The sequence below is a fragment of the Oncorhynchus masou genome, chromosome 5 (assembly GCF_036934945.1).
Source record: "Oncorhynchus masou masou isolate Uvic2021 chromosome 5, UVic_Omas_1.1, whole genome shotgun sequence".
Classification (NCBI taxonomy): domain Eukaryota; kingdom Metazoa; phylum Chordata; class Actinopteri; order Salmoniformes; family Salmonidae; genus Oncorhynchus; species Oncorhynchus masou.
The window spans coordinates 52,693,254-52,717,296 of NC_088216.1; the positions used below are offsets into that span (position 1 = coordinate 52,693,254).

Here is a 24,043-nt window from a genome sequence, read left to right on the forward strand (position 1 = left end):
ATCTCTGACATCAGCAGCAATACCAACCCTAATTATGCCATTAGCGAAAAAACAGCTGAAATTGCCAACGCTCTCCAAAATCAACCATCAAACACAGGCTTTGTGACGGTTCTCCCCACTTTTGTACTGATGTATCGCCATAAAAATGTGACATCGGTCCAATACTACAGTGCACAGCTGAAGCACGTGCTAGACATGGCTAACATGAGGGGACAGGTGGAGAGAACTGAGCAACTATTGACAAATGCAGGAAATGAAAACATTCTGCTAGTCGAGGAACTGAGTTTGAAATCTGAACAATTAAAAGTAATTGCAAATACTTATGACGATGAACGAGCACAAACTCTTCAACAAAATCGTTTTCTCAGGAACAACTCGATTTAGCCAAAACTAAATACGAGGTAGTCCACTCCAAACTAGATAAATCTGTTGAGTTATCTACAAATAGGAGCGCACAATTTGAAACATAATCGGTTTCAGACATTGCCTCAATTAAGTGTCCCTTAAGTGTCCCTCAATTAAGTGTCTTTTCCTCTTGGCCATTCGGCAAGGGGAGTAATATTGCGCCTCTTGGCCAACAAAGCCAAAGCTTGGCATCTCCTCTTGGCCTTTCGGCCCCACTTTCCCCACAGGATGAAGCCAACCCTCTCCGCCCGCTTGACGCGGAATACCTTGACAAACTCGTCAAGAATTTCTCCACCTTTAACCCCGTTCCAGGTCAGCCAAACGAATCTGAGACGTTCCTAGCTGACATAGAGGACTCGTTGGATGGCTACCCAAACGCTACGGGTTCTGACAGGGTTTACCTGTTGAAGGGAACATTGAATAGACATGTGACCAGGTTCATTCGCCTACAACAGCAACACGTGCTAAATGACTACGCTAAACTTGCCACAGCTTTGGAATTAGAATTCAGTGGTTCTGCGACTTGCAAACATGATAGCTCACTGGCTAACACGGTCAAACAAGCTCGGAACGAACACCCACAAGCTTACTATCATAGGCTTCGTTCAGCTTACTTTGGCATACTCACTGAAACAGGCATGGAAGACCTGTTACCATTTAAACAAATGTTCCTTTCGAACTGGTATCCTACCTTCATTACCTACTTGGGCCCTGCAGCCCACGTTGGCTTGCCTATCTTACAACTCAGAAGCTTGCAAGCACAGCTTTTGAGGCATCAAAAGCTCGCAACGCTAAGAGCCCTGACCACTCAGTTTTGAAGTTTGACCAGGAGCACTCACTCCAGTCAGAGGGTGCATTATCAGGTATTGGAGCATTAAGAGATGACGCAAAACAACCGTTTCTACCACGAAACCATGATTCCAATAACCTCCGCGGTCGAAATAACTGTAAAGCACGTCGCCATCAAAACGACTACCGCTACAATCGACCTGTTCACTACGTTCCTGCACCCAACCCACACAAAGTGTCAGAGCACAAGGGTAACAAAGGGTTGAAGGATGATCAAAACGTAGACCAATGAAACGCCCATACCTGGAAACAGTCCTGGAGGACTGCTTAACTTGTCATGCACTAATATCACTCATCTCTCAAACATTGTTTGATGATCTAAAAAGGGCTTTGAAGCCAACTAAACACTGGTTAAAAGTGGAACGATGCGACACTACGCTTCGAGGGGTTACTCAGACTACCTCGCCTCTCACATTGAGAGTCATGCTGAGACTACACTTCCAGGACGTATCACTCGTCCACCCTGTGTATGTTACGAGCCTCGAAACTGTACCCCTGCTACTTGGAGCAGACTTGATGGATCGGTTACTCCCATTGATGAATTGGAAAACCATCCAGGTATGGACACAGGCCACAGTGCCTTCTCTACCGACCACACTGTCTTTCCCTAACGCTAGCTGCAACACAATCATTCACAAGGGGTATCTGTCAAAAGCACCCCTTGGGAAAAAGACGTTTAGAAACCTCTTGGTGCAGAATCCGATCCAAGGAGATATTACGATATCTCAACACATTCCATCAGCCAATCTGATTGACAATTCTTGTCATGATTTCGAGCCAGCTGTCTCTGTGAATGAGCAACTTCCCTCCTCCTTGCATTCGTGCAATACGGTAGTTGAGATGAACTTCTCTTGCCCTTCGGACACTTCCGCAAGCACTGCGGCCGTCTCAGCAAGAAAAACATTGATGCACAGAGTATACTTTGCTTCCGATGATACACCTTCCGCTTTATGGGGGACTGTCAACCCTTACAATAACACTAATGGCGTCAGTCCAGCAACTGACCCGATGACTCCCACTGGTGAAACACTTTGCGATATCACAGACCGATATCCTCGTCTCAGTTCGCAGGTACTGATGAGGCTGCCACACACGGACGCGGTGTTGACTGACAGACCTCGACAGCCACTGAGGGTGTTGAAGCACAAACACTAGGAGATTTGGTTGAAAGGTTACAGCCACTCTCATAATAACGCGGACACTGACAACTCGTACATAGGGTCCGAACTTTCCGTTTGCGCCTCGGATACCAACACCACCCGCTGGTGGGGGTGTCCCGAGACATAAAGGGGGGGAATAGTAGCCCAGACCCATGATGAGCCTTATCGAGGTCGTTGGGAGGGTCGAGACTACGGACAACACTGTACGAGGCCGCCAGAGCATAAATCAAATCTAGTTCTAAAGTCCCCTTTGAGAACAGTGAGGAGCAGACAGGCCCCTAGACGGGGATTATCTTAGAACACATCTAAGATAGTACTGAGGTGTACCACACTGGTCGTAAAGGAAGTCCAGTGGACTTTAATTTAAGTGTGTCTTATCTTTGTTGCCCTTTCCTCCAGTCGAATGAAGTAGTGGCCTCATGGGTGTAATGCTATTAATATTAATAATTAATAACCTTTTTTTTCCGCAGAAAATGTGTTTCTATTTCCTGTGTTTCTATGTCAAACAGTTTAGTTATATTTCAGTCTTCTGTGATGTATATGAAGTGTAATATTGCCTACTTTGACTTTACAGGCAACATACTGTGAATCTTGTGTAAATTATGTATTCGGCTACAGGAAAATTACATAACACAATTCTTTCAGAATTCAATGCTTTTTTATTTGATAAAACATTTTGTCTGTGCAATCCGTACCCAATATCAGACAAACGTTGACTAACAATATACAATTGAAATAAATTGTACTTTACATGAATGAAACCACAATATAAATACATAAATATAAATGTGCACAATTATATGAATCTATGTAATTATCTGAATATGTGACATATTGATTTGTAATACATAATAATTAATTATGAATAGAGCTGCATTATAATATTTCACTTTTATTATCTGTGAACAAGTATTAGCACACAATTGTGGATAGAAAGATTAGTTAATACAGCTGAAAAATATTAAGTTAAGTTGTCAATTTGAGAATGCCGGTTTTTCACACCAAATACAAATATACCACAGTTAAACCTCAGTAGTGATATCACAAAATACAAACGAGAGTATTTTTATTTAACCTTTTTGTTTACCAGGCAAGTCAGTTAAGAATAAATTCTTATTTACAATGACGGCCTAGGAACAGTGCCTTGTTCAGGGGCAGAACGAAAGAGTATTACCTTGTCAGCTCGGGGATTCGATCTAGCAGCCTTTCGGTTATTGGATTCTTGTTATGCATCCGAAATGGGCACCCTATATTGCACTACTTATAGGGAATAGGGTGCAATGGGCTCTGGTCGAAAGTAGTGCACAAGGGAATAGGGTGCCATTGGCCAGGTCGCTGTTGAATGTTTTCATCATGATGAGTGAATTCGAAAGGTTTCGGTGTAGCTTCGCATCTTGCTGCTCTCTTCAGTTCAAGTCGTGTTGTTGTTGATGTCCATCCGGCTGACCAGCTCTGTGACCAGCATCTGCAGCGTTTGTGAGCGCAGCTTGCTGACCTCAAGTACAGCTTCGTGGTTGACAGACTCTGTGTCATTGTAGCTCTTCACCACCTTGTTGGTGATGAGAGAGAGGCCGAACACCCTCATGCCACAGTGGGTGGCTACCACCACTTCTGGTGCTGTGCTCATTCCTATGAGGAGGAGAGAAGCGGAGAGAAGGAAGATGAACAGCTGCTGCTACTCACATAATATTATAATGCATTAGAATGGACACCTAGATTTTTATGAACGGACAATATTATTATGTACAAAGCACACCTCAGATGTCTGAGCAGATTTTGCCCCAAAATGATATCTTATCATGGCACCAATCACCAATCACTTTAATAAACAGATCGATCTGGAATGCATTATTGGCAAGAGAGCAAAAAAACGATCTGGGACCAGGATGGAATCTATCTGGGAGTGAACAAGCTCTAGTTCTCTCACCCACAGCATCCACCCCTAGTCTGTGAAGGAGTCTGGCCTCTGCGATGCTCTCGAAATTGGGACCTCCCACCATACAGTAAACCCCTTCCTGGACGAACTGAGAGACGCCCATGCTTTTACAGAGGTCAAAGGCTATCTTCCGCAGGTCCTTGTCATACACACCAGACATGGGAGGGAACCGGGGACCAAACCTGGTCAACACAAGACAACAATGTTCAAATTCAAGAATTGTGATGAATATGAATGTGAATGTCCATCTATGAAGCAGAATAAAGCACACCAATCAATGATGGGCTCTATTGCAGCATGTAGGCTACTGAACCACAGCACTGAAGGGTCACAAAGCACCAAAGGCTCGTTGGAGTCGTTTCTGGTATTTCGGAAATGTTTGTGGTATTTAATAAGAAGGACCAGGTGAGAACCACTGACACTAGACTAGAGGATCTCACTCACTTGTCATCATTGGGTCCGTTGAGGGGATTGAGCCCAGCCAGACCAGGGAAGTTGATATGATCTTTGATGATCATGATGTCCCCAACCTGGTAGCTGTCTGCCAGCGAGCCAGCTGCATTGGTTACTATCAGGGTCTCCACCCCTAAGAGCTTAAATACCCGCACAGGAAAGGTAGTCTGTGTGACAGTGGGAGAGAGACAGAGAGAGAGATGTTTGCACTGATATTTGCACATCGTTATAACACCATAATATGACATTTGAAATGTCTCTATTCCTTTGACACTTTTGTCAGTGAAATGTTTACTGTTCATTTTTATGTTTATTTCACTTTTGTTTATTATCTATTTCACTTGCTTTGGCAATGAAAGCATACACTACATGGCCAAAAGTATGTGGACAAGTCTTCAAATGAGTGGATTCGGCTATTTCAGACACACCCGTTGCTGACAGGTGTATAACATCGAGTACACAGCCATGCAATCTCCATAGTCAAACATTGGCAGTAGAATGGCCCGTACTGAAGAACTCAGTGACATTCAACGTGGCACCGTCATAGAATGCCACCTTTCCAACTAGTCATTTCATCAAATTTCTGCCGTGCTAGAGCTGTCCCGGTCAACTGTAAGTACTGTTATTGTGAAGTGTAAACCTCTAGGAGCAACAACGGCTCAGCCGCGAAGTGGTAGGCCATAAAAGCTCACAGAACGTGACCACCGTGTACTGAAGAGCACAGCGCATAAAAGTCATCTGTCCTAGGTTGCAACACTCATTACCGAGTTCCAAATTCTGGAAGCAACGTCAGCACAAGAAGTGTTCATCGGGAGCTTCATAAAATAGGTTTCCATGGCCGAGAAGCCACACACAAGCCTAAGATCACCATGCGCAATGCCAAGCGTCGGCTGAAGTGGAGTAACGCTTGCCGCCATTGGACTCTGGAGCAGTGAAAACGTGTTCTCTGGAGTGATGAATCACGCTTCACCATCTGACTGTCCTACATACAAATCTGGGTTTGGAGGATGCCAGGAGAATGCTACCTGCCCAAATGCATAGTGCCAACTGCAAAGTTTGGTGGAGAAGGAATAATAGTCTGGGGCTATTTTTCATGGTTCGGGCTAGGCCCCTTAGTTCCAGTGAATGCTACAGGTTACAATGACATTCTAAATGATTCTATGCTTCCAACTTTGTGACAACAGTTTGGGAAAGGACCAAGTGGAAGCAAGTCCTCGCAGCAATGTTTCAACATCTAGTGGAAAGCCTTCCCAGAAGAGCGGAAGTTGTTATAGCAGCAAAGGGGGGACCAACTCCATATTAATGCCCATGATTTTGGAATGAGATGTTTGACAAGCAGGTGTCCACATACTGGAGCCAATAAAGCCCTTTGAACTGAACTGAATTGAATTGAGATAGAGAGAGATGATGTGATGAATAAAGGTAGAGAGTTGAACTCAAAACAAGGTGCAATACAGCACAGCTTCAGTAAGCCTAAAGTGGGTCTACATATCCCCTTGAGTAACTGCCTGAGCCCAGAGCCGACTTCATAAAACCTGGAGTTATGCAAGAAAGACAATAGCAGCATTGAATGGCGTAATGTTGAATTAGCGTGCAAGTGAATTAGCCATGTGATGCAGGTCAACGTGATCACCCAAGGTCAGATGCTGTGACTCATTGGGTGCATCTCAAATGGTGCTTATAGTGCACTACCATATGGCCTCTGGTCAATAGTAGTGTATTTGGGGCACAGTCATAGTAGTGTATTTGGGGCACAGCTCCAACAGTACACTAATATCTAAGAATTCACAACAATACACACAAATCTGGTGAGTGAGGGAGTGAGTGAGTGAGTGAGTGAGTGGGTTGGAGGTCAGCCAACCACTGCCTCCCAGTGAGTGATCAGCAGCCCCAGTCACATGGGCCTCATATGCTGCAGATTACTCCCAAGCCAGAGACCAATGGAGAAAGGAAGACAGACCAGCTACCTTACCAGCTGCTGTTTCATAACCAGATTAGAGCTCCTCAAGTCCCAGGCATGCCCTGTTCATTGGAACCCTTGACTCATAGCCTTTCCTTCACTTTGGATCCTAAATTATGTTGAAATGCAACACAGCATGTCAAAATCATCTAAACAGTAAAACAAATACAGAGCTTTGGGAGAGTGTTGAGTCCCACTGTTTCTCATAGCCTCCAAGGGTCCTGATGAAGACCTGGCGGGACTAATGCTTTTAATTTTAAAATAATAATACACATGTCTGCAAGAAATAACTATTATAGTATTAGTTCTTTCTCTAGTGTTTCTCTAGAATTGTGTCCTTTAATGGTATTTACCCTGGGTCAAATGAGAGCAGGATATTAGAATGGTGTGTTTCTTGGTACTAATATTTGCTCCCTGAGTTACAGTGACAGTCTGTTTAGGGGATGTGGGATGTGCATTAACACTGGTTTCTCAATACTTACCACTGTGATCTGGTACTGACCTTACAGAGTGAGTGTCCCTCATACATGTGGAAACGTCCCTGCATGCAAACACACGTCTTCCCTTTCAGCTCCCCAAACACCAGTCTCCCAGCATGTCCTTGCACTGTGAAGCCACACACACACACACACACACACACACACACACACACACACACACACACACGCACACACACACACACATGCACATACACACGCACGCGCACACACACACACACAAAGTCAGTTGTTACATAAACTACAGTTCAAAAACACACCTTTAACAACTCTGTTAAACTTGTTCCCTATGTTTAAAGTTTAATGCTGGTTTATTTACATTACAAAGGTTCCAAGTTAGGATGGCCATTGGTCAGAATGGCCAAAGTGGTCAGCATAGCCATTTGTGGTGTGTTAGGTTGATTGTGTTGATCGTTAATATTATACTGCATGCTACAATCTTATTGTAACAGGTAGCCTAGCGGTTAAGAGAGTTGGGCCAGTAACAGAAAGGTGGAAAATTATACCATGGTGGAATATTCTACCATTCTGCCCTTTACCCCCAACAACAACTGTTCCCCGTGCGCCAATGATGTCGATTAAGGCAGCACCGAGCACCTTTCTGATTCAGTGGGTTGGGTTAAATGCGGAAGACACATTTTGGTTGAATGCATTCCCTTCCCAATCAATGTACTGTATGTTACACAAACTTCTGCCACTGGTAATGTCAATATTCCCGGCCCCCAACTCTCTCTTTCTACATCTCTCCATTTCTTTCTCTCTCTATCTCACCATCTCTCTATCTATTTACCTTTCACTTTCTCTCACCTGTGCTCTGTGGGAACCCAGGGATGTCGGAGTAGGGGAAGGAGTCCTGGCACTTGAGAGCGTCAGCTAGCATGCCCAGTCCGGAGCCACAGATGATGGCCACTTTTGGCCGGTGCTGCGTCTGAGACAGGAGCCAGCTGGCTGTCTTCTGATAGTCATCATAACTGAGGGAGGAAGTGGAGAACATTGTGACTCACACTGTCTAGAGGGAGCTCTGGGGACAATAACTATCCTGTTTAGAGGGAGTTCTGGGGACAATAACTATCCTGTCTAGAGGGAGCTCTGGGTAAAATAACTATCCTGTTTAGAGGGAGCTCTGGGTAAAATAACTATCCTGTTTAGAGGGAGCTCTGGGTAAAATAACTATCCTGTCTAGAGGGAGCTCTGGGGACAATAACTATCCTGTTTAGAGGGAGCTCTGGGTAAAATAACTATCCTGTTTAGAGGGAGCTCTGGGGAAAATAACTATCCTGTTTAGAGGGAGCTCTGGGTAAAATAACTATCCTGTTTAGAGGGAGCTCTGGGTAAAATAACTATCCTGTTTAGAGGGAGCTCTGGGTAAAATAACTATCCTGTTTAGAGGGAGCTCTGGGAAAAATAACTATCCTGTTTAGAGGGAGCTCTGGGGACAATAACTATCCTGTTTAGAGGGAGCTCTGGGTAAAATAACTATCCTGTTTAGAGGGAGCTCTGGGGACAATAACTATCCTGTTTAGAGGGAGCTCTGGGTAAAATAACTATCCTGTAACAGTCCCCTCACTGACAATTTAGTTCCAGTACAAAAAGGGGTATATTTTAAGTCAAAAAGTCTTGTATGTTGGATTGTGAATGTTCACATACTGGAATGTCTTGCAATCCAGACCACATGTGATTTTACTAAACATAAATTAATGGTGTATAACACAGGGTTAGGGAGGGTCAATTAGAACTGAAGTCATTCAATTCAGGAAATTATTTGAATTGATGATTAGAAAATGTAAAAGCTTTAAAAAAATGCTTCTCCTTTTCACTTTATTGAGAAGTCATTGTATATCATATACTTAGATACATTTCTTTCAGTATGAGTGAGATATTCCGTTGTCTGTCAGACCATAAAGGTTGCCATAAAACTGCCGAAGAGGTATTAATTTGTCTAACCTAAGCGGTAAGGATCTCCATAACCACATAAGAGATAGATATACATATAAGAGATCGATTTAATCCTGTAAAAAAAGGATATGGACACTGGAAAACGCAATGAAAAAGTCAAGAGAAAAGCAATGACTTACCAGATCTGATCTTTCATTTTGAAGGTTATGTGGTTGAAATAGGTTTTGCCCAATGATGTAGGTCTTAAAACACAGCCCGATGTTGATGCTGTGATATTTGTTAAGATGTGGGATCTTCCCCTAGATGATATAACTGAGTACTAGGTATAGACACTGCCGTATAGACACTGCTGTATAGACACAGTCTTGTGTGAATGTTACAGTCTCTTTGGCTGCAGTTAAATAGACTCTGTGACAGTTCCAGAGTAGTCACATGGTCCCTGATTGGTCATAACCCTGCCATGGCCAATGGAATTAACAAATAAAAAGCTCTCTAGTAGAGAGGTGTGTCATTGAGTTGTGTGCGTAAGGGCCAAATTATATTGAAGCTCCACATTGAGTCACTTTGCTCCTGTATAATTCCTTTGGCTCTGTTTTGTGTCAAGCCTGTCTGTGTAATTCTGAGTTAAGATGGTGATGCTGTTCACGTTTTGTGTTCCCTTCCTAATCAGATTTTGTAGTGGACCTGCTAAAGTTATAGTCTGGCGAATACCTAACTCTCACAGACTCCCTGCGCTGTGAGTCACGTGGGTCGTGTCAGCCAGGCTACCAAAGTTGGGAAATATATTTGAAGGTATTGTTCGCCCTCCAGCTGGCTGTGTAGCAATTAGCCTGTGGACAAGATTAGTTAATAACAGATTCTAGGATGGTGTACACCCCACATCATAAAACTGCCCCAGCTAAGTAGATGTTGTATAGCTCATTATATGATATTTATACAACGCAAGTAGAAATCAATGTGGGCATTGTTTAATGCATTTTTCTGGACAAGACAATCCAAGCACTCAGATGTTCCAGTGTGTAAGCGAGCGGGGATGACTGTGACTCTGTGACGGTCAAAATAAAATGTCAATACAATAGCATGTCAATTAACAAAAGATACAGCACTCTACCCTGTTAGAATCAATACAGAACACAGCACTCTACCCTGTTGGAATCAATACAGAACACAGCACTCTACTCTGTTAGAATCAATACGGAACACAGCACTCTACCCTGTTGGAATCAATACAGAACATAGCACTCTACCCTGTTAGAATCAATACAGAACACATCACTCTACCCTGTTAGAATCAATACAGAACACAGCACTCTACCCTGTTGGAATCAATACAGAACATAGCACTCTACCCTGTTGGAATCAATACAGAACATAGCACTCTACCCTGTTAGAATCAATACAGAACACAGCACTCTACCCTGTTAGAATCAATACAGAACACAGCACTCTACCCTGTTGGAATCAATACAGAACACAGCACTCTACCCTGTTAGAATCAATACAGAACATAGCACTCTACCCTGTTAGAATCAATACAGAACACAGCACTCTACCCTGTTAGAATCAATACAGAACATAGCACTCTACCCTGTTAGAATCAATACAGAACACAGCACTCTACCCTGTTAGAATCAATACAGAACATAGCACTCTACCCTGTTAGAATCAATACAGAACACAGCACTCTACCCTGTTGGAATCAATACAGAACACAGCACTCTACTCTGTTAGAATCAATACGGAACACAGCACTCTACCCTTTTAGAATAAATACAGAACACAGCACTCTACCCTGTTAGAATCAATACTGAACACAGCACTCTACCCTGTTAGAATCAATACAGAACACAGCACTCTACCCTGTTAGAATCAATACAGAACATAGCACTCTACCCTGTTAGAATCAATACAGAACACAGCACTCTACCCTTTTAGAATAAATACAGAACACAGCACTCTACCCTGTAAGAATCAATACAGAACACAGCACTCTACCCTGTTAGAATCAATACAGAACATAGCACCGTATAATTACATATAGTACTGTATATATAATATAAAACATTTATAGGATCTCTGTATGCAACACTCTACCCTGTGAGAATCTGGAACTTGCATGCATACATAACCTACATACTTAGACAATTGCATTGTCATTCCATAGTCAATAGTCATTCATCGTCATTGTTAATATTTGACAATACACTCAAGTTTTTGTTGACTGAGGGAATCTGGCCTAAATCAATGAAAATAGCTACAGTATTATGCCCATTTTCAATATTACCTTTGGTCCATTGAAAATGACCTTGATTTTGTTGCTGTTATTCTGACTGGATTTCTTCAATCATTGTTCTTACAAATGGGATGGTTTAGTAACCAAACCATCAATAGCTGCTCCACCACACATTCAATGGTCACTAGAGTCTAGCTCATTATATTAATATCAAACTATACATCAAAAGGCAGAGTAATACCAAGAACAGCATTATGACTCTGTCACACTTCACTTCGACCTTGTCTAGGGACGGGACATTCGTCTGTAAATGGACCTTAACATTATGTAAACCTCCAAACCTCTACTTGACCGGATTGATGAGATGAGCAGATATACTAGATATGCAAAAGTATGTGGACCCCCCTTCAAATTAGTTGGATTTGTCTATTTCAGCCACACCCGTCCACCCCCCATTTAAATGTTAACTATGTATCAGTGCAGCCAGTCAGTACTGTTGTAATTCTAGAAGTCACAAGAACAGCAATAGTGAAAATCCATTTTTACTTCCCGAATGGCGCTCGAATTCCTACCCTACATAGTCCACTAGCTTTGACCAGAATCTGTCAGGATTTGGCCAGGGTTGTTCCGGGTTTTGGTCACTAGATGCCCCCATTGTGCTTTTTGACCTTATGTTTTTTCCCTTGTTCCCCATTATTATTTGCACCTGTGCCTCGTTTTCCCTGATTGTATTTAAACCCTTAGTTTCCCTCAGTTCTGTGCTCTGTGTTTTTATGTTAGCACCCAGCCCTAGTGTTCTGTGTTTTCTTGTCGATTCCGGTGGATGCTCTTGTGGAATTCTGTTTTTGTTTTTGAGTATCTCTTGAGGCTTTTTGTGCTATTCCTACCACCTTTTGGATTTGCCATTTTTTGTATTGAAGGACTCTCCTTTTTTACTTTATTAAATACACCGTCTTAAGTACTGCTGTGTCTGCCTCATCTTCTGGGTTCTGCTGACTATTCGTGGCTCAGTTGGTTAAGTGACTGTTTCTCACTCCGGAGACCCAGGTTCGTAACCGGGTCCTGACAGAAACACAGAGCCAAAAATGAACCCAGAGGCAGCCAGTTCCCAGGACCTTTTGCCATGCTGTCCCACCACCAGGAGACTGTCCAACGCCACGAAGCCGCCCTGGTTCAGCAAGAGGCCTTAATGGCTAGACATTCTCATCTTCTGTCGGAGATGCTGACTTCCATTAAGCAAATATCTGATCGTCTTACCCCGGCAACAGTTCCCGTCCCAGTACCTCAGATTCACGTACCCATGGCAGTTAACCCCCTGGCTGAACCTCGTCTTCCACCTCCCCAACGGTTCTCAGGTGATCCAAGTGCTTGTAAAGGGTTTCTCACCCAATGTTCTCTCTCCTTTGAGCTACAACCCTCGTCGTTTCCCACCGACCGGTCTAAGATCGCTTATATCATCACCCTGCTGTCGGAAAAAGCCCTGGCCTGGGCTACTGCTGTGTGGGATGCCCATAGTTCCTGCTGTGCCAGCTACTCTGCCTTTGCTGAGGAATTCAAACGAGTGTTTCAAGGCCCAAGCAGTGGTTCTGACTCAGCCAAACAGCTCCTGACTCTCCACCAAGGTTGGCGCAGCGTGACGGACTATGCCATCCAGTTCCGCACGGTGGCAGCAGCAAGTGGCTGGAACAACGAGGCGCTCACGGTGTGCTTTCTGAAAGGCCTTTCCGACACTATCCAAGATGAACTGGCCACTCGGGAACCACCGGACAATCTCGAGTCCCTGATCAAGTTGGCCTCACGCATTGACCAGCGTCTGAGAGAGAGAGAACTCAACCGTAGACCTCTAGCCACTATCAGTCCCAGCTCCGAGTCCCCACCTTTATCCTCGCTGGCTCCATCGGAACCCATGCAGATTGGACGCATCTCCCAGGCTGAGATGGACTGCCGGATGAGGGAGCGACGCTGTCTATATTGCGGCAAACCGGGCCATTTCCGTTCCACGTGTCCCGGGCTCCAGGGAAACGCTCTGTCCCGTACAGACCGGGGGGAACTGTAACGGGAAACATAACCTCCTCCCATCCGTCCAACTCCCGTCTGCTCATTCCAGTCACCCTCTCCTGGGACATCACAAGCTTCACCTTCAAGCCTTGGTAGACTCTGGAGCTGCAGGTAACTTCATGGATGGTGTCTGGGCGAAGGAGAATGGCGTTCCCTCTGAACCTCTAAGTGAACCCATGAGGGTCACTACATTGGATGGAAGCCCTTTGGGATCTGGACTTGTCACTCATGTCACTACCTCCTTGCGACTTTCAGTTTCACAACACCAGGAATTGATGAACTTTCATTTGATCTCCTGTTCCGAGTTCCCTCTCGTCCTTGGATACCCCTGGCTTCACAGCCATAACCCTCACATCGACTGGTCTGTGGGCACTATCAAGCAGTGGGGTCCTACGTGCCAAGCTACTTGTATTTTCCAGAATTCCCCGAGTTCTACTCCCGAGTCTTTAGAATCCATCGACCTGACCCGAGTTCCCGAGTGTTACCATGACCTCAAACTGGTGTTTAGCAAACAGAGGGCCACCATGCTACCACCCCATAGACCTTACGATTGACCCATCGACCTGTTTCCGGGCACTTGCCCCCCAGGGTCGGATCTTTTCCCTATCTCCACCCGAACGAGCTGCTATGGATACCTACATCAAGGACGCTCTGGAAGCAGGCCTCATGCGTCCATCCACCTCCCCGGCGGGAGCAGGGTTTTTCTTTGTGGCCAAGAAAGACGGTGGATTACGTCCTTGCATCGACTACCGGGGACTCAATGCCATAACCGTCCGTAACCGTTACCCGCTACCCCTTATGGCCACAGCCTTCGAGCTGCTCCAGGAAGCAGTTGTTTTCACTAAGCTTGACCTGCGGAACGCATACCATCTTGTGCGGATCAGACCTGGTGACGAGTGGAAGACCGCTTTCAACACGCCTACTGGTCACTATGAATACTTGGTGATGCCCTTCGGCCTGACCAACGCCCCAGCGGTGTTCCAAGCGCTCATAAACGATGTGCTTAGGGATATGCTTAACATATTTGTGTTCGTTTACTTGGATGACATCCTCATCTTTTCGAGCTCCCTTCAAGAACACACTAAGCATGTCAGACAAGTACTCAAACGCCTCCTGGACAGCCATCTGTACGTTAAGCCGGAAAAATGTGAATTCCATTCATCCCGAGTACAATTCCTGGGATTTGTAGTGGAACCCGGTCGAGTCCAAATGGACCCCAGGAAGGTAGGGGCGGTAGCGGATTGGCCCACCCCCAAATCCGTTAAGGAAGTTCAGCGTTTCCTGGGCTTCACAAACTTTTACCGCAAGTTCATCAAGAACTTCAGCTTGGTGGCAGCCCCTCTCTCAGCTTTAACCAAGGGTGGCAATGCAAGGTTTTTGTGGGGAAGAGAAGCTGAGACGGCCTTCCAAGGACTCAAGCAGCGCGTTCTCTCTGCTCCCATCCTGATACTACCGACTACGGATTAACCATTTGTGGTGGAGGTAGACGCATCAGAGGTTGGTGTTGGAGCTGTCCTGTCTCAGAGGGGTGAAGACAAGAAGCTTCATCCGTGCGCTTTCTTCTCACACCGGCTTACCCCGACTGAGAGGAACTACGATGTGGGGGATCGTGAACTCCTAGCGGTTAAGATGGCATTGAAGGAATGGAGACACTGGCTCGAGGGGGCTTCTCACCCGTTTCAAGTGCTTACGGACCACAAAAATCTGGAGTATATCCAGCAGGCGAAGCGGTTGAACTCTAGACAAGCTAGATGGTCTCTTTTCTTCAATCAATTCCAGTGTATCCTCACCTATCGGCCCGGGTCGAAGAATCTCAAACCGGATGCCCTGTCCCGAGTCTACGCTCCTGCCATTCGAGATGACACGGACATGCCTGTCCTTCCTGCTGCTAAGGTTGTGGCTCCGATCTCGTGGCAAGTTGAGGATACCGTGAGACGTGCTCAAGCTAGCGAACCGGACCCGAAAGGAGGTCCTGCCAATCGGTTGTTTGTCCCCAAGGCAGTGAGGACTCAGGTCCTTCTGTGGGGGCACTCCTCTCGCCTCACCTGTCATCCGGGCGTAGGTCGCACCTTGGAGTTCATCCAGCGTAAGTTCTGGTGGCCTACCATAAGAGAAGACGTTGCCACTTTCGTCAATGCCTGTCCCGTATGCTGCCAGGGCAAATCTTCTCACCTCCGCCCTCAAGGACTCCTTCACCCTTTACCTGTTCCCCACAGACCCTGGTCCCATATCTCATTGGACTTTATTACTGGACTTCCTCCATCCCATGGCAATACTACTATCCTAGTCATAATCGACAGGTTTTCAAAGGCGGCCAGGTTCGTCCCTCTGACTAAGTTACCTTCTGCCAAGGAAACGGCTGAGTTGGTAATTAATCATGTGTTCCGAGTCTTCGGCATTCCTCAAGATATGGTTTCTGACAGAGGTCCCCAGTTCGCCTCAAGGTTTTGGAAGGCCTTCTGCCAACTCATGGGGGCTTCTGCCAGTCTATCCTCAGGGTACCATCCGGAGTCCAACGGCCAAACAGAGAGGATGAATCAAGAGCTGGAAACCACCCTTCGATGTATGACTCGTGACAACCCGTCCACATGGTCATCCTTTATTGTTTGGGCCGAATACGCGCACAACACCTTGAAGTTCGTCAGACGCTGTCGGCTTATGTGGAGGAAGACCCGTCTTAATCTTATGCGTTCCTCACAGAGGTACCAACAACAAGCCAACAGACGTCGCCGTCCCGGGCCTACCCTGCGCCCCGGCCAGAGAGTCTGGCTCTCCACAAGAGACTTACCTCTACGGGTGGAGTCTCGCAAGCTGTCCCAAAAATACATCGGTCCCTTCAAGGTTGCCAGGAGAGTTAACCCAGTTTCTTATCGCCTACACTTACCCAGATCCCTTAAGATTAATCCCACATTTCACATTTCATTAAAACCTGTTGTTTTTTCTCCCCTTGTCCCGGCAGACAGACCTCCCCCTCCGCCTCGTGTCATTGGAGGCCAGCCGGCTTATACCGTCCATCGGATACTGGATTCCCGCCAGGTGCAGCGGTCCTGGCAGTATCTGGTGGACTGGGAAGGCTACGGTCCCGAGGAGCGCTCCTGGGTTCCTGCCAAAGACATCCTGGATCCTGACCTCATTCGTCAGTTCAGGGCCCTCCACCCTGAGAGAGCTGGTAGGAACGTCAGGAGCCGTTCCTTGGGGGGGGATTCTGTCAGGATTTGGCCAGGGTTGTTCCGGGTTTTGGTCACTAGATGCCCCCATTGTGCTTTTTGACCTTATGTTTTTTCCCTTGTTCCCCATTATTATTTGCACCTGTGCCTCGTTTTCCCTGATTGTATTTAAACCCTTAGTTTCCCTCAGTTCTGTGCTCTGTGTTTGTATGTTAGCACCCAGCCCTAGTGTTCTGTGTTTTCTTGTCGATTCCGGTGGATGCTCTTGTGGAATTCTGTTTTTGTTTTTGAGTATCTCTTGAGGCTTTTTGTGCTATTCCTACCACCTTTTGGATTTGCCATTTTTTGTATTGAAGGACTTCTCCTTTTTTTACTTTATTAAATACACCGTCTTAAGTACTGCTGTGTCTGCCTCATCTTCTGGGTTCTGCTGACTATTCGTGGCTCAGTTGGTTAAGTGACTTTCTCACTCCGGAGACCCAGGTTCGTAACCGGGTCCTGACAGAATCCTATGGGCCCTAAATAGAGAATAGGGTGCCATTTGGGATGAAGCCCATATGTGTTACTCTCCTCTCTCTTAGAATGTCCATAAATGCAGATCCCTCGTATCTACACTGAAGATCTCCTGTCTCACACAGGGTGATTATTGCTGCACCATTCATATTCATGTGATTAATTTACATAAAATGTGTCTGAACTCTGCCGGCTCCCACTCATTATACAGCATTTTCTCCACGAACCATCTCCTTGAATTACCTCAATCTGCTTAATTGTATGTCCGGTGTGTGAGTGTGTGAGTGTGTGTGTGTGTGATATCAGGCACGTACTGAATGCCCTGTCCTACTTCCTTCCTATGACAAATGCTATGTTTGCTGCAGGAATGTTCCATTTGTATTCAGAATATCACCCTGACCGTGAATTTCTAGTTAGTGTCAAGATGTTACATATTTTTCCCAATATGGCAGTTTTAGGTCACTGGGGATTCTCAGAGAAGTAGCCCCTCCTCCACCACAGGGCTTTTATCATTAACCCCTGTGCCTTCTGTCTGTGGGATGGACCAATACAGAGATGGGGGAGGGGGGGGTGGCCCTTGCTCTCGTCCCAGATGTCTGTCCTATGTTAGCTCTGAGCCTGGCTACCTGCCCTTGACGGTGACAGTGTCTGTGCATTACTTTTGCTGTCCTTGCCTCTCTGCATCCAGCCACGTGGCCAGATGCACACGGCTGCTTCTTTTAGGGACGGGTGGTTAAGACGCAGACAGACACAGACAGACAGAACGACCCTCACAACCTCTATAGAGCCAATACTTGTTTATGGGCACAACAGCATACTGTAAGTCAATAATACGATAACATCATCACATGAGATTAAACTATACAATAATAAATATATGATTCATATGTATAAGTGGTAGTTACACTATATATACAAAAGTATGTGGACACCCCTTCAAATTCGGTTATTTCGGTTATTTCAGCCACAACCGTTGCTGACAGGCGTTTTAATCGATCACACAGCCATGCAATCTCCATAGACAAACATTGGCAGTAGAATGGCCTTACTCAATGTGGCACCGTCATAGGATGCCACCTTCCAACAAGTCAGTTCCTCAAATTTCTGCCCTGTTAGAGCTGCCATGGTCACCTGCAAGTGCTCTTATTTTGAAGTGGAAAAGTCTAGGTGCCGACTAAAGTTTGGTGGAGGAGGAATAATGGTCTGGGGATGTTTCTCATGGTTCGGGCTATGCCCCTTAGTTCCAGTGAAAGGAAATCTTAACGCTATAGCATACAATGACATTCTAGACGATTCTATGCTTCCAACTTTATGCAACAGTTTGGGGAAGGCCCATTCCTGTTTCAGCATGACAATGCCCCCGTGCACAAAGCGAGGTCCATACAGAAATGGTTTGTTGAGATCGGTGTAGAAGAACTTGACTGGCCTGCACAGAGCCCTGACCTCAATCCCATCGAACACCTTTGGGATGAATTGGAACACAGACTGCGAGCCAAACCTAATTGCCAAACATCAGTGCCCGGCCTCACTAATGCTATTGTTTGTGGCTCAGATGAAGCAAGTTCCCACAGAAATGTTCCAACATCTAGTGGAAAGTCTATGACCTTGGAATGAGATGTTTGATGTGCAGGTGTCCACATACTTTTGGTCATGTAGTGTACATGGATAGGCAAAGGGCTTCTGTCATGTAGAACTTTTGATCCCAGTGTAAATTGGAGCCGGACGTTGGCCTGTCAGTAGAGAGCCCATTTCGCTGCACCATGAGGTCTCCAATTGATGCTGCCACCGGGTTGACAAGTCAGCCGGCCAGGTCCAGATGAGTACTGACAGACACTGAGGACGACCAGGCAGGTCAGCATGTGAGGCCCATTACTCCTCCACACGCTGGACTCATCCCCAAATCTAAAGCATGGGACCGCAGCAATTGAATTGGAGCACCTCACAAGATCCATAAAATTACTGTCCATTTTCCCCTTTTAGATGCACAACTGTAGCCTTGTGTGAGATATCAGATGAATACATGCAGGTCAGCCAGGAGCAGACCCCCAAGATTGATTCGAGTGACATTGAGTGAGTTCCATTCGTGAAATGGTGAATGGAGAAGTTCCAATGCTTGCTTGTAATCTCTGTTTGGTTGAAACTTGTCACGTTCTGACCTTTATTTCCTTTGTTTTGTCTTTATTTAGCATGGTCGGGGCGTGAGTTGGGGTGGGCAGTCTATGTTTGTGTTTCTAGGTTTTTTCTATTTCTGTGTTTGGCCTGATATGATTCTCAATCAAAGGCAGCTGTTTATCGTTGTCCCTGATTGAGAACCATATTTATGTAGCCTGGGTTTCACTGTTGGTTTGTGGGTGTTCGTTTCCTGTGTCAGTGTTTGTGCAACACAGGACTGTTTCGGTTAGTTTATATTCACTTGATTGTTTTTGTATTTCCGTGTTCAGTCTTTTCTATTAAAACATGGACACTTACCACGCTGTGTATTGGACCGATCCTTGCTACACCTCAGACAGAGAGGAGAAAATCTGCCGTTACAAAACTAGTACGATGGATTCTACATATGGTTCTGTAAACTGATATGTGTGATAATCAAGGGAGCGTCTAACATTTGAAAATGGGGATTAAATAATAGATCTGAATCACATCACATGATAATGTACCTCACTATGTAAAAATAGTTGTGATATTACATGATGACAGTAAGGCTGTTTTGTAATAGAAGCCACCCTAATAATAGTTTGGCAGCTAAGCATAATAATTGTTCAGTTTGTGATACAATCACCATTTGGCACAGATGTAGATACATGTATTGTCACGCCTGCTCCCACTCTTCCCCCCCTGGCGCTCGAGGGCGCCAGGCTCCCCAGCATTGCGCACTTTTGCCATCATTACGCACACGTTCCCAATTAAATGTTTGTCTCCCCGTACCTGCTTCTCATCTCCGCTGTCGGTCCTTACAGAATGCAGAAGTCATCATACGAAGCATCGGAAGTGCTGACGTTCCGGTTGGTGGGGACGTCGGGTCCGGGGCCCGACACCGACGGAACCAGGAGTGTCTCAGCCAGCTCATCAGGCTGTCACGCCTCAGCCGGCTCGCTCGACTCTCTCGCCTCTGCCGGTTCGTCTGGGTTTCACGCCCAGTCGGCTTGCCCAGCGCCTGTACCTCTGCTGGTCCGTCAGGCGGCGCACCTAGAGGGGGGATACTGTCATGCCTGCTCACGCTTCCCCCCCCCCTGGCACTTGAGGGCACCAGGCTCCCCAGCATTGCCCACTCCTGTCATCATCATTACGCACACCTGCCTTCCCCCGTCACACGCATCAGCGATTATTGGACTGACCTGGACTCAATCATCTCTGTCATTACCTTCCCTATATCTGTCAGGTTCCTCGCTCTGTTCCCTGCTTCTGCATTGATTGTCATATGTCCTTGTTTACCTGTGTGCTGACGCTGTTCCTGTCTTGTTCTATGTCTGTTCCCAATTAAATGTTTGACTCCCCGTACCTGCTTCTCATCTCCGGTGTCAGTCCTTACATGTATAATGAACAGATTTAGGGCTCTATTCAATCTGTATCGCTGAAGTGCAATAGAAATGTGAAGGTAGATTCCGATTGAGCCGTCATATTTACTATGAAAGCTAACGCGGTAACATTGCCTTTTCATTTGAATCACGCTGTAACGCTGGAACTTCAGCAATACAGATTGAATCGAGCTGATTGATATTGGTTCATCGCATGTTATCCCTCTGGGAGCCGTAGCGTTCATCTTCCAAAATGGCCGCTGATAACGTTATGTCCCTTGTTTCAGGTTGGGGCTAGATGGTATACAGCTACGGGCGGAAGTGACTTTCTGTAGCAGGTTAGGACAGCATTTTAGCTAACCCTACCCTTTTCCTAACCTTAACCTCTTACATCTATGGGGGCGCTATTTCATTTTTGGATGAAAAACGTTCCTGTTTTAAACAAGATATTTTGTCACAAAAAGATGCTCGACTATGCATATAATTGATAGCATTCGAAAGAAAACACTCTGACGTGTCCAGAAATACCAAGATATTCTCTGTGCGTGCCCTAGAACGTGAGCTTCAGGCAAAACCAAGATGAGATGGCATCCAGGAAATGACAAGGATTTGTGAGGCTCTGTTTTCCATTGTCTCCTTATATGGCTGTGAATGCGAGAGGAATGAGCCTGCCCTTTCTGTCGTTTCCCCAAGGGGTCTGCAGCATTGTGACGTATTTGTAGGCAGATCATTGGAAGATTGACCATAAGAGACCACATTTACCAGGTGTCCGCCCGGTGTCCTGCGCCGAAATTGGTGCGCAAAAGTCACCTGCCAGTATTTTTCCATGGGATACAGAGAGGAAAGCAAGCTTCCACGAACTGCATATCAATGAAGAGATATGTGAAAAAACACCTTGAGGATTGATTCCAAACAACGTTTGCCATGTTTCGGTCGATATTATGTAGTTAATCCGGAAAAAGTTTTACGTTGTAGGTGACTGAATTTTCGGTTCGTTTCGGTAGCCAGACGCAATGTAGAAAACGGAACGATTTCTCCTACACACAGACGCTTTCAGGAAAAACTGCGCATTTGGTATGTAACTGAGAGTCTCCTCATTGAAAACATCAGAAGCTCTTCAAAGGTAAATGATTTTATTTATTTGGTTATCTGGTTTTTGTGAAAATGTTGCGTGCTAAATGCTACTCAAAATGCTATGCTAGCTTTGCATAATCTTACACAAATTAGTCAATTTCTATGGTTCAAAAGCATATTTTGAAAATCTGAGATGACAGTGTTGTTAAGAAAAGGCTAAGCTTGAGAGCAGACGCATTATTTTCATTTTATTTGCAATTTTCAGAAATCGTTAACATTGCGTTATGCTAATGAGCCTGAGGCTTTAGTCACAAACCCGGATCCGGGATGGGGAGTTTCAAGAAGTTAACCTAATTCTCCTAAGCTGCTGCGTAAGTTGCCTAACCTGCTACGAAAAGTCATTGTCTGTAGCTGTATACCATCTAGTCAAAACCCTTGTTGTGGGCCCGCATATCAAGAAATTGCCCTAGGAGTCGTTCATGTAAGTTGTGTTCTGTTTTCTCCTGCATCAATGTTAATTCCAAGCCATTGGGGGCAGGGCTGGGGGGGTGGGGGGGTTCTATGCTGATAATGGAATTGTTTTAAGATAGTCATACCATGAATCAACATATAAATAAATAATTTGATCAAATATTTTATTTGGCCTTTACTACTATAGCCAATAGAAATGCACTGAATTACACATTAATAAATGGCAAAAAAATATTTAGATATTGGACCATAGCATTTATTCTCTGGGAGATGGTGTGGTCGTCTTCCAAAATGGCTGCTGATAAGCGAGCCCAAAACAATATTCTGTACCTTGTTTCCGGCCCCGCATATCAGGAAATTGACTGAGGAGTCGTACCTGTCAGTCATGTGCTGTTCAATTCTGCATCAAGGTTAATGCCAAGCTGCTCCTTCCTGGAAGTGTTAATTTATTTTATTCAAACTTTCATTTTGTAAAATGGGTGACAACTGCTCCAGGGGCCAAATCAGTGGTGGCCCCATATCATAATCAGAATCAACTTTATTCACCAAGTACATTTACCCAGGACCTGCCTTACTGAGAAGGTGCTGCCAGCAATAGACAATATACAAACAGAATACAGACAAATCCACATAGACATCATACAGAATATGCACTATTGGAACAGTAAACAGAAAACTCTGGAGTATAAGGCGGAATACAGTGGGAATATACAATTTACAGAGTGGACATATCCATTCAAGCAGAGGGAGGGATGCTACCGTAGTGAATGTATACAGTGCATACAGTATTGTGAGGAAGTGCACATAGTGAAAATGCAGTATAGTGCAGATTAGTATTTGAGGTCATTGATGAAAAAGTGCAGTAATTGGCTCAATTCAATGTCACTTAATCCCTATGAGCTTGATGGCCGGTTGATGGGGGCCACAGAAGAGGGGAATAAACTGTTCAGGTGATGGGCGGTTTTGGTCATAATTCACCTGAACTGTCTGCCAGAGCTGAGTCTTTGAAATATGGGGTGTCCTGGGTGGGCAGGGTGGGGTGTCCGGGGTGGGCAGGGTCGGCAATGATCTTACCTGCATGCTTCCTTGTCCTGGATCTGTGCAGGTCCTTGATGGAGGACAGGTGACAGCTGACAGCCTTCTCCGCAGGCCAGACGATGCGCTGCAGTTTGTCCTTGCAGCGGGCACACACCCAAATGGTAATAGAAGAGGTGAGTGATGCACGTGAAGAACCAAACCAGAATTGTCCAAGAGAGTTCATCTAAATCTGTCTGTGAGGGCAGTCAACCTGATACCCAAATCTATTTTATTGACCTTGGGAAGAAGAGCTTTTTGCGTACAGGTGTCTCGGATAGAGTGAGACAACGTTCTCGACTCTCATCCTCTTGCATAAACAAATGAAAGTAAGCTTGGAACCAAAAATAGATTACTTGGAAATAGGTTGCTAACCCTAGCTTAATGTCCTCATCCTGGTTCAACCCTAAACCTCAACCACAATCCGAACCCTGTTTCTTTTTTAAAATCCTTTATTTATTTAACTAGGCAAATCAATTAAGAACAAATTATTATTTACAATGAAGGCCTACTTGTAAATCCCCCTCGGTCAAACCCTCCCCTAACCCAGACGACGCTGGGCCAATTATGCCCCGCCCTATGGGACTCCTGCTCTTGGGACTGTAGTGTGATACAGCCAGGATCGAACCCGGGACTGTAGTGACGCCTCTAGCACTGCGATGCAGTGTCTTAGACCGCTGCACCACTCGGGAAGCTTAATGTCTTCATCCCGGTTCAACTCTTAACCTAGCCTCAACCACAACCCTAACCTTAGCTTAATCCTTAAGGTCATACCCCTAACT

General features: G+C 45.4%; 1 protein-coding gene across 2 annotated transcripts; it reads right to left on the minus strand.

Moving 5' to 3' along the window:
* Positions 1–3,059: 3,059 nt before the first annotated feature.
* On the minus strand, positions 3,060–9,532 carry pnp4a (purine nucleoside phosphorylase 4a). Of its 2 annotated transcripts, XM_064965956.1 has the most exons (6): positions 9,336–9,532; positions 8,068–8,231; positions 7,266–7,369; positions 4,795–4,970; positions 4,342–4,532; positions 3,060–4,043 (listed from the first exon to the last, which is right to left on the minus strand). In XM_064965956.1, exons 1-6 carry the CDS (start codon positions 9,350–9,352, stop codon positions 3,826–3,828), a joined length of 870 nt encoding a protein of 289 aa, XP_064822028.1. In that variant the 5' UTR covers positions 9,353–9,532; the 3' UTR covers positions 3,060–3,825. The 2 variants fall into 2 exon arrangements, with proteins under 2 accessions (XP_064822028.1, XP_064822027.1); XM_064965955.1 differs by lacking the exon at positions 9,336–9,532 and having other exon boundaries at positions 8,068–8,254.
* Positions 9,533–24,043: the final 14,511 nt, after the last annotated feature.